This window comes from Notamacropus eugenii, chromosome 2 (genome assembly GCF_028372415.1).
Source record: "Notamacropus eugenii isolate mMacEug1 chromosome 2, mMacEug1.pri_v2, whole genome shotgun sequence".
Classification (NCBI taxonomy): Eukaryota; Metazoa; Chordata; class Mammalia; order Diprotodontia; family Macropodidae; genus Notamacropus; species Notamacropus eugenii.
This window is the reverse complement of record NC_092873.1, coordinates 69997853-70008442: the sequence shown is the minus strand read 5'-3', so window position 1 is coordinate 70008442 and position 10590 is coordinate 69997853. Positions and strand designations below refer to the sequence as shown.

Sequence of the window (10590 nt, the reverse complement as noted above, 5' to 3'; positions counted from 1 at the left end):
TTCAGTGGCTCCCTAAGGCCTCTAGGGCAAAGTGCCATGTGTTAAACCCAGCCCCATCTGGCTGCTTGAACCTGCATTGCCAGGCTTATTCCACGACATTCCCTGTGACACACACACTCTCCTCTCCAGGCAAACAGGTCTCAGAAATGTCCACCTGCACACTCCTTCAAGCAGGAGTCCAGTGGCTCCTCATACACTCCCTTGGGCCATGCCCTTGGACCACCCCCTCCCCCTCCTTGGGATTATGTAAGACTTTGCACACATTTGAATGTGTTTGTGTTGTTCCCTCCCCTATTTCCCTCATGGCAGGTTCCCTTAGGGCAAGGCCCTTTCCATTTTGTCTTTGTATTTCCAGGGTCCAGCACAGAGCAAGGCACACACAAGGAGCTGAGTGAAGGTTTGCTGATTTTAATCAACCAAGTGTAATATGGGGAAGTGTAACAGATTTGGAGTCAGAGGTGGCTGGTGTTGGTGTCCAGGGACCTGAGTTCAAATCCTATTGCTCCATGGATGGCCTTGGGCAAGCCAATTAATGTCTTTGAGCACCATGGATGGCCTTGGGCAAGCCAATTGTCTCTGACCCTCAGTTTCCTCCTCTGTAAAAAAGGGAGTTGGATGAGATCCCCTTTAAGGTCCCTCCCAGCTGCAAATCTATGAACCTATGAATCACTAACATATTATTATAATTTGGGGGCTAGACTTGTGATTTCATCAATGCAGGAAATGGCTGGTGTGAAATTCCCTCCAGGGAGATGGGGGTGAGAGGGGTCAGCTAGGAGCTCCATTTTAGTTTTCAGTATTCACTTTGATACGATTTTGAGTTCTAAATGTCCCCCTCCCCCAATGGCAGGTGATCTGAAGTAGGCTTTACATGTATGATCATATTAAACATATCCACATTAGTCCTGTTGTGAAAAAAGAATCAGAACAAAAGGGGAAAACAATGAGAAAAAAACAAAAGGCAAAAACAAAAAGAGCAAATCATCTGCTTTGCTCTGCATTCTGGCTCCACAGTTCTTTCTCTGACAGCTTTTCCCACTGTGAGACTTTTGGAGTTGTCTTAGATGCTTGCTTTGCTGAGAAGAGCCAAGTCTATCGAAGATGGTCACACATAATGTGGCTGTTATTCTGTACAATATTCTCCTGGTCCTGCTCATTTCACTCAGCATCAGTTCATAGAAGTCTTTCCAGGATTTTCTGAAGTTCTATTCATCATTTCTTATAGCACAATAGTATTCCGTTACACTCATATACCACAATTTGTTCAGCCATTCCCCAATGGATGGACATCCTCTCAATTTCCAAGTCTTATCCACCACAAAAAGAGTTGCTATACATTTTTGTTCATGTGGGTCCTTTGAGGGACTCAGTTTTAGAGCATCACTTGGGGGTCCTGAGAGGGTGACACTGGCCACAGAGACACTTTTGTATACCTCTGAAGCAGGATTTGAACCCAGGTCTTCTGGGACAGCTGTGTCTCCCCTGCACTAGGCCACTGAATCCCTCATGACCATTGTCCATGTTTTCCTCCATCTCCAGTTAAGAGCAGCCTGTCGATAAACAAGGAGTCTGGATGTATGTGGAGCTGCAACTTGGTCTCCTGGCACACTCTCCACTTTAATAAACTCATGCTGGCCTCCCAGGAGACCATCATTTGTAAATGATGGGAGGAGGCATGAATTGAACACTGAGTGTTCTCCTGCCGTGGCACAGACCCTGAGGCCAGCCATCTGGCGGTCCTGTAGACTGAGCTTCTAAGGGAGGACAGTAGATCATTCCAGGAGAGCCGGTTTGCTGGCCCTAAGAAGGAATCCGACATCTTCCCACCAGAGAGGATGTTCCTCGCTGAACACCCCACACGACCTGAGCACCTTCTGCATGTAGACTACAACTCTAATCCCACTTGGCCTGGTAGTCTATTAATCTTCGTTTGGGGCAATATTTTTCTAATGTAATCTTTCTGCACATCAATGCTGCAGTTGGTCCAGGAGGAGGTGGCTTCTCTTCATCATCGCAGGAAGCGACCTATGTCTTTTTGTTACATTCACCTCTTTCCCCATCAGTTCTCCACAGAGGAGGCCCTCACCTGCTTGGCACCTTCCTTCATCTGGTGGGCACAAGTGTGGTCCTCAGGCTGTATGCTGGGCATCCTTCCCTGTCTCCTTTTCTGAGTCTTTATAGCCCTTCTTAACCAAAGGTCTCTGTGGGGGAAAAGTGGCAGCAGAACTGTACCCACTGTGCGCCTCTCCATCTCCCCTTGCTTTCCCTACAACTGGGATTCTTTAGCACAGCCAGGGACTGACCTGAATAGTACAGAAACATGGCCCCTTTCTCATGCATGTCTGCATGTACTCTAGAGAAGCAGATCCTTTGTTGTGTGCATGGGAAGCCCCCAAGGAGGCAGGGAACCCTGCTCAGAGACACCATGGCACTCTCCTTGCTGGAGGGTACAGATGCACATTTATTTATTTACAGAAATGGGCTGGATCCTTCCAGGAGAGACACCAGAGGGGTGGGCCTTTGCTGGGGAAAGGAGGCCTGCACCACCTGGCCTATGGCGCAAGGAGGTGTGAGTGAGCACAAGCCTGTGTTATTGGATTGTTAGAAAGAAAATCTCTGGGCCTCAGTTAACTGGACCCTTTATCTTCGGAAGGCCAGGAGCTCTCTGATAACAGCTCTGCTCCCCCTTTAACTGGCCAGTCCTAGGGACAAATGCATGCTGGGTTGAGGAGGACCCTGTCCTTTGTGACCCTTGTCACCCCTATAGCCATGCCTGAGCATAGCATTGTAGGCTTGGAAGCTCAGATCACTGGTACAGTGGGCTAACAGGGTCTCAGGCTAACCCCTTTTACACCACCAGATCTTGGGATTTGTGCCAGATGGGCACATCTCTCTAGCTGCAGGCCAGCATTGTGGGGTGGGGGGTGTTAATGACCAGAGAGGCCAAAGGGGTGGGAAGGAAGTCCTGTCCCAAGGAACCGAATTTGGCAATGTAATCCTTGGCAGTGTCTGACTTTGGCACCCTGTCTGCTATCCCTGTCTGCTCCACCCTGGTGGGCTGAGGAGAAGCTGTTCAGTCTTAGGTAGGTAGGCATCAGCCTGGGAAAAACTGAAGGGGAGGCCCTGAAGAATCCAAATTGGAACACCTGAGAGCTGGTCTGGGGGCCTTTCCCTCCCTCCAAGGGATTCTGTGGGTGCCCACTTCTCTAGACTGCGTCGGTCTGGAGGCTGCTCATCCCTGCACCCCCCACCTCTGTGATCAGGTACCTGGAGACCCAGGGGAGGCTGTAACGGCCACTGTCGGGTACTCCCTCAAGTACACTCTCCCCCTCTGCGCGGGCGGGTGAAAGGAGAAGCTTGTTTGGTCATTGACTCGGCCCCTGCAACTCCAAACCCTCGGCTCCCTCACCATTTGTTACTGATGTTTTGCTTATAAGATAAACTTGTCAAGTTGATGGGAAAGCATATAAAAACGGTCAGCTCTACCTTGCCAGCATCCTTGCAGAATATCAGCGGGGATTTCTCTGATGGATTTTAGTCAGTGGTTCCCGAATACACTGTGCTGGGGAGTGTTTACACTCTTTCTGTGGAGCACAAACATACTGTGAGAGTGCGACACTATGAACAGAGACCAGCTCTTGATTAGAGGAAGGCCCGGCTTCCAGTCTGGGCTGCTTCCAAGCTTGCTGCTCCAAGGCAGTCCAAGGACAGGGAAAACCTTCCTACAATGTGGCCTCCTCCCTCTCACTTAGGCCCTCCTGAGAGACCCAGGGCAAGTCTCCTTGGGGCAAGGGAGCACACAAGAGCAGGATGGGGGGAGGGGCATCTGGGGAAGAAGGGAGAGAGCCCAGATCCAGAGTTATGAGGGACCTAAGCCATCTCAAGCAAATCAACAAACGCTTATTGAGCTCCTACTGTGTGCCAGGTCCTGTGCCAAGCAGTGGGGGTACAAAGAAAGGCTTACAGTCTAAGGAGGGTGACCAAATGGAAAAACCAAAGATAAACAAAGGAGATACAGATACACTGGAGACCACCAGGAGGGGAAGGCATTAGCCCTGAGGGTGAGCTGGGAAGGCTTCCTGAGGAGGATCATATTCGAGCCTCAAAGGAGACCAGGGAAGCCAGGAAGGAGGGAGAGCATCCTTGGAGAAGATCACCTAGAGGGGCTGAGGGATCTGGCCCTAGTCCTGTAGGTGATCAGCAACCACCAAAGGAGAAGGGAGAGCCTGCTACCAAGGACCTGGTCACCCAGACAGCATGGCTCTGTGGTCAGAGGCAGCAGTAGCTTTGGGCAACTGTTCCCAAGGGAAAGGAATTTAGAGAGTACCTACTATGTGACTGGGACTGTGTGCTGAGCACTTTTTAATAATATGATCTCATGTGATCCTCATGATCACCCTGTAGGGTAGCTACTATGATGAAACTTGAGACAGTGGGGTCTGGGTCCTGCTTGAGCCCTCTTGCTTTCTCAGTTTGCTCGAAGTCTGTTCCATTATTGGTTTGTTCCTGGGTGTCCACAACACTCTTCCAGAGGCCAGGAGGCAGCAGAAAGGGGCTGACCAGGAGGGTGTGGACTGAAATTTGCTCATTACCTCGGGAGAAAAAGATTACCCTTTGGCAAGAGCAGGCCTGACGCTAGACCTCTGAAGGAGATGATCTCAGGAGATGATCTCCAAAGGTGTTTTACACCCCATAGAAGCCTGGCTCAGCCTCTACCATCTTTGTCCTGGTCAGTGCTGATCATATGTTATACATGAGGCATGGAGCCAAATGGGATCTCCAGTTGAGGCAGCTGGGGAGAGTTACGAGAAGCCTCACCCCTGGCCTAGACCCATGGCAGCTGGGTGCTTGGATGCTGTCTTCCTTCTTTCCATCCCATCCATTCCATAGCCAGAGCTTTAGGTTTTCAGGGCTGTTTGGGGGCTTAGGAGGTGGGTGCTGGGAGGCAGTTGGAAGAGTACTGACCAGGGGTGCTTGGGCGGGGCTCTTCTGCTCTGGTTGATGAAGGGATGGGGCAGATGACCTCTAAGAGCTCTCTCAGCTCTGAAGTTATGGGGGACCCAAAGCTTAACTGGATAGAGGCCTGAGGGAGGGAAGAAATACCTCCGGCAGTTCATTTCAACTTTTATTAAGTACTGCCTGCAAGACCTTGGAGACAGATACAGAGATGCAGAGAACCTCACCATTGACCGCAGGAGGCTTCTGTTCTGGGGGAACACATCCTGAGTACAGATCAGTCTTACAAGGGGAGAGCGGAGGGCATCCGTCATTACCAGTCTATTACACATGGCTTGCTTTTCTCTCCCATTGTGTTCCCTTTGGGTTCAGACCCTCAGCTGCCAAGGGCCCCATCCCTGTTAATTGACCCCATCCCCGTTATTTAGCCCCAGAGGCAGCCAAAGAGAAGGTCTGAGTATCTGCTCTACCAGTAACTTGCCACTTGACATTGGGCTAGTCACCTCCATTCCTTGGTTCTACTTGAAAGGATGTAGCTGGAACATAGAGCTTGGGGTTTAGAGCTGGAAGTGACCCCCGGGGCCTCTCAGTCCAACACTCTCCTTTTCCTGGTGAGGTTACAGAGGCTCTGATAAGTGACTTACCCAAGGGCATTACGCTAGAGCTGGGATTTGGACCTGGCTCCTTCCTCTCCCTCCACACCCAGCCTCCTTGGGTCCTTCCTGTCTTTGTCCACAGGGCTTTCTCTTGGGTGATATCTTATGCTTTCTTCTTCAGGTTCACGTCCCACTAATACGTGCCCTAAAAGGAAATGTAAGCCAGCTCCTTGAAAAAGAGGGGAGAGCCTGTGTGTGCGTGTGTTTGCATTCCTGTATGTGTTCGTGTGCCTGTGTGTTAGCATCCCTGCACTTAGCAGCCATCAGACCCTTAAGAAGGGAGAGGGGAAATGAATGAATGAATGAATACTTGCATGGGGGCCTGCCTGCGCGCAGAGACCACCCTCCCCTCTCCTTCCCACCCCATCCCAAGGTCTAACCTGCCTTCTTCAGTCACGTGGCTCCGGAGGGGCTTTTGCTCCCCAACTGTGTACGTTGGGGGGGCTTGCTGAGCAGCCCACAGAGTCTCAGCCTACCGCTCCCCTCCCCCTCCTGGCTGGACGAGCCTAGAGACCTAGGCCATGGCTGAGGATCGCAGGATCATCTCCCGTTTCCACGTCTCAGTCTCCCTACCTGTAAAACAAGGGGGTGAGGCTAGATGGCACCTAGGGACCCTTCCGACTCTGCATTCTTAAAGGTCTGGACCCCCATCAGGCACCTCTTGCTCACTCCTTGAGCGCCTCTGGGAAAGGACCTTCCTTTCCAGAGCCTCAGTTTCCCCCCCCTGTAAAAGGCCAGACCCCTTCTCCACCCAAACACGGAGGCGCGTCCCCGCGCCGGACTTCCATGCTCGTGCCCGTCACCGCAGTTGGATGCTTTCTGGAGAAGCTCCGCCCACACCTCTTGGGCACTTGGCCACGCCCCTAGATGATCGGCCCCGCCCCAGGCCACTGGGGCTGCCGCAGGGTCGATGGCTCGAGGAAAGCCCCGCCCACAGACCCTCCCCCCTCAGACTCTTCAGCAGGCAGTTCCGGCCCAATAGGAGCTCAGTGGCTCTCTCTTACCCCGCCCAGGACCCGCCTCCTGAGCGCCAGGATCCTCCTTTGACCACTTTGGCTCGGGTAGCCGCAGGGCTGATGGCTTCGGGGAAGCACCGCCCACAATCCCAACCTTCAGAGAGCTCCGCGACCAGCTGTTGCCCAATAGAAGCGCAGCGGCCTTCCCCCGACCCGCCCCCTGAGCGCTTGGGTCCGCCTCCGACCGATATGGCCTCGCTGCGGCAGCACGGACGGTTTCGGAAAGCCCCGCCCACAGATCCTCCCTCAGAGGCCTCCGCGCCAGCCCCAGTCCAATAAGAGCCCAGCGCCCCGCCCCGGCTCCGCCTCTAACAGCCAGGCCCGGCCCCCGGGCTCCAGGCTCTCGCGCCGGGCCGCTGGGGCCCGAGCTGCGGCAGGCAGGAGCTGCGGCCTGGATCAGTCCGAGGGTGAGGAGGGATGTGTGCGCGTGCGCGCGGAGAGCCCGGGGGCGCGTCCCCGCGCCCGTGACGTCAGGGCCCCGCCCCCGGGGCGGGGCGGGGCGGGGGCGGCGGCGCGGGCACTGGCAGGCGGAGGGCGCGGGCGCGGGGCCGGCAAGGGCCAGTCGGGCGGCGACGGCGGTGGCGGCAGCTCGGGGCGCGGGGTCCACGCGGACTGAGCTAGGGAGGGACGGCGCTCATGGCGGCCGCGCCGCGCGGCCTCCGGGGACGGTGAGTGATGGGAGCCCACGCGCGCTCCCGGGCGCAGACTCGGGGGGGGGTCGGGGGAGAGGGGAAGGTGGGGAGACCGGGGAGGGGGCGGCCTCACCTTCCCCACCCTCCTTGAGTGGGTCTGACGTCCCTCCCGTGAGGTGTCCACGCGTGGGCTCCACGGAGGGCTCCCCCCCTGACCTCCGTCCCATCCATCCCTCTGTGCCTCCGGTGCCCGGAGCCTGGGGCGACCCCGCGTGCGCGCTGCGTGCTGGACAGGGCATGTGTATGCACGTCTGCATCGGGGTGTGTATGTGTGTGCGTGTGCGCGCGTGGGAGCCCCCGGGTTCGAGCGTGGCCTCCGCTGCCCCCAGGACGCCCTGGGGTGGAGCAGGCGCCCACCTGCCTGGACAGAGGGAGTGTGCCCCTCGGGGATTCCTCCGCCCTCCCGGCCCCGACCCCAGCCCAGACCCCAGCCCCCCCCGCGAGGCTTGGGATCCCTGTCTGGCGCCCCGGAGAGCCCACAGGACCCCGACCTGCAAAGGTGTTCCCGGGCGCTGCCAAGGTTGGGCACCGAGGCTAGCCGCAGACACCTGGTGAGCGAGCCCAGTCTCCCCATTGGGCTGGATGTTGTTCCCTGCCGACCCCCCCCAAAGCATACGGGGGGGGACCCCCTCTTCAGTCTGGCGCTGGTGCCTTTGCCAGGCTTACAAAGACACTCCCCACCCCCACCCCCAGTGCTGCATTTTGACAGCTTCGGGCGGGAGGACGAGCGCATCCCACCTCCAAGCCTGGGCATCGGAGCCTGTGTGGCCGACTGTGCGGCCGCCGCGTCGGACCGCCTTGGCAGATGCTTATGAAGGAGAAGCGATGTGGAAGGGCCCTCAGCCTTTCCTCCTTTCCTCCATCCCTCCCTTCCTCCCTTCCTCTCTCCTTCCTTCCTTCCTTCCTTCCTTCCTTCCTTCCTTCCTTCCTTCCTTCCTTCCTTCCTTCCCTACTTCCCTCCCTCCTTCCCTCCTTTCCTTCCTCCTTCCCTTCTTCCCTCCCTCCACCCTCTCTTCAGGCACTAGAGAAGGGACCTTTTAGGATGCCTGCAGACAGGTGTACACACAGCTGGGGAGTCGAGGCCAGAGCAGAGTGAGGCTGCTGCTGAAGTAGAGCTGTGGACCGGACTCTTTACAAGATCGAGACTAGGGGCTTGGGAAGTCAAAGGAGGTTCCTTAGGGTCCAGGGGTCCAGTTGGAAGCCTAAGGTGTGGTTGGCCAGCAACAGCCAGCCAGACGTGCTTGGATGGCAGCTTTCTGGGGCTGCTGGCTCCTTGCGAAGTTGGAACAGCCTCTCCGGCGCAGAGAGGCCTCTGCAGAGAGGGGGCAGTGCTGAGAAGGACAGCGATCTGGCCCTGGTAAACTGACGACAGTCTCTAGGCCTGGTGGGCACCAGCGCTGGGGATGAAGTCATTCTGGGGATGGTCCCGGAGACGTAACTGTTTGGGGACAAAAAGGGGGCAGTCTGGCTGAGGAGCTGAACTCCTTCTGTCCTTGGGGAAATGCCAGGGGCCAAAAGATGCCAACCTATTTGGAATCAAGCCAGTGCTGTTATCTCCTCATGTGGCTTAGGTCTTCACTTTGCAAGGAAATCGAGATGCGCCCCCCCACCCCAGTTTACCCAAACTGAAGAGGAAAATAGGGTTCTTTTGCCCAGCACTTCATTAGCTACGATCTTAGAGTCTTAGATCCGCATCTCTGCTTGTCTTTGTGTGGTTTGGGCTGTGAAAAAGAGAAAAGTCTAGAAGCATGTGTGCTAGTCATCTGGCTTGTCCGAGGTGAGTCTGGTGCCTGGGGACCTCGGGGAGGCAGAAAAGTAAACAAATCTGCCCCTCCATAAGCTGGATTTCTTTAAGATGTAAGTTTTATGCTCCTTTCCAATGTCATGTTCATTTGGATTTTTACTATGGGAAAGAGTGTGGTTAGGTTGGCAGTGAATGTAAGAAACACATTGGAAAAAGGTATTTGAGTAGAGCCTCATATGCATAGCATCTAAGAGGGTTATGTCAGAGCCCCAGACCTAGAGCTAAGGGACCTCTGAGGCCACCCAGGCCAAACTGCTTTACAAAAGAAGAAACTGAGGCATGGAGAAGTGAGATGGAGATCCTCATGGCTGAGGATCATGGGCTCCTGGAGGGAGGGCTGTAGGGAGCCGGGAGGCTGCTGAGGCCTGGCTCCTTTGTTCCTAGAGCTGGTCAGTGGGCTTGCCCAGGGTCACACAGGATGAACCAGAGATGGGACTCCTCTGCAAGCAGAGATCCCTCCAGACCCACTTCCTACAGGATTGTTCCTCCAGGTAGTTGTGGTCAGTTTGGGTTATGGTTCAGAGACTGACAGAATTGTTTTAAAATGAAGAAAGTTATCTTTGATGTGCTCTATGATATTTACTCTTAACATCAAAATTAGATTTTCTTTCATTCAAAAACTTGGCTCTTTTCCTGGTGCCCTTTTGAATGGTGTTTTGTCCTGGTCCAGTTGCACATGAGTAACTGTGCTGTGTACCACCTTGTGGGCTCTGCCTGTGCCCTGTGTGGCTCTGACTCTTTCAGGAGCCTTAGGCTGCAGCCACCACCATGTCCCAGGCACCCACAAAGGGACTTACTTTATGGCCAATGATGGAACTGGCTGATAGGAGGGGGCGTTTGGATGGGGCTGTTTGCTTTTCCCTCCTGCTCCACTGGCTATGTCCCCAGAGGACTGGGAGCGCCTGAAGGAAATGGGGTGGACTTCCTTTTCACTGAAAGGGGCTAGAACCATTTTTAGGACAGTGACCTACAGTCTTAGGGTAGTGATAGTCCCTTCTCCAAGCCCATTGCTCCTGATTGACTTCTGGTCTCTGGCTGTGCTCCCCATCCCCTTGGCGCCCCTCCCAAGGTTAGGGTTGTGCTCAGGAGCTGCCTAGCCCTGCCATTCTTTGCTAACTTTCTTCCTGGAAAAAGTGGTGGTGGGAATCTTCGTTTCCTCACTGAGTTACCGGGAGGAGAGACTAGCTTCACAGAACTTGGGGAGTGGACAAAGGACTTGGGTGCAAATTCCACCTTTGCCACTTGCTGCAACTGCTATGATCTTGGGCAACCTTGGGACAACCTTTGAATGCTACTGAACATAAGCACAGGGTGACCTTGGGTGGAGTTACTGAGCAGCGATTTGTTGGAAGTCGCTGTTCGACTATTGACCAGGACTGTGGTTAGTCGAACAACTGACCCAGAACTGAAGAGCTCTGCTTTGGCTCCTCTTCCGGAGCACTAGGCTGCTTCAAGCTGTTGCTTTG

At 54.8% G+C, this 10590-nt stretch overlaps 2 protein-coding genes across 6 annotated transcripts in view; one reads left to right on the top strand and one right to left on the bottom strand.

The window, feature by feature from the left end:
* Positions 1-388: 388 nt before the first annotated feature.
* LOC140522646 (uncharacterized) lies at positions 389-7559 on the bottom strand. The gene is made up of 6 exons (XM_072637987.1): positions 7394-7559; positions 6617-7216; positions 5993-6185; positions 5601-5757; positions 3487-3584; positions 389-2201 (listed from the first exon to the last, which is right to left on the bottom strand). The coding sequence occupies exons 1-3, from the start codon at positions 7557-7559 to the stop codon at positions 6127-6129; spliced, it is 825 nt and encodes a 274-aa protein (XP_072494088.1). The 3' UTR covers positions 389-2201; positions 3487-3584; positions 5601-5757; positions 5993-6126.
* ADARB1 (adenosine deaminase RNA specific B1) overlaps positions 7185-10590 on the top strand; it is a 186968-nt gene continuing 183562 nt past the window's right edge. For all 5 annotated transcript variants that reach the window (XM_072640837.1, XM_072640832.1, XM_072640834.1 and 2 more), the window contains exon 1: positions 7185-7296. The gene's annotated coding sequence lies outside the window, so the exon portion shown is untranslated. The remainder of the gene's footprint in view (positions 7297-10590) is intronic.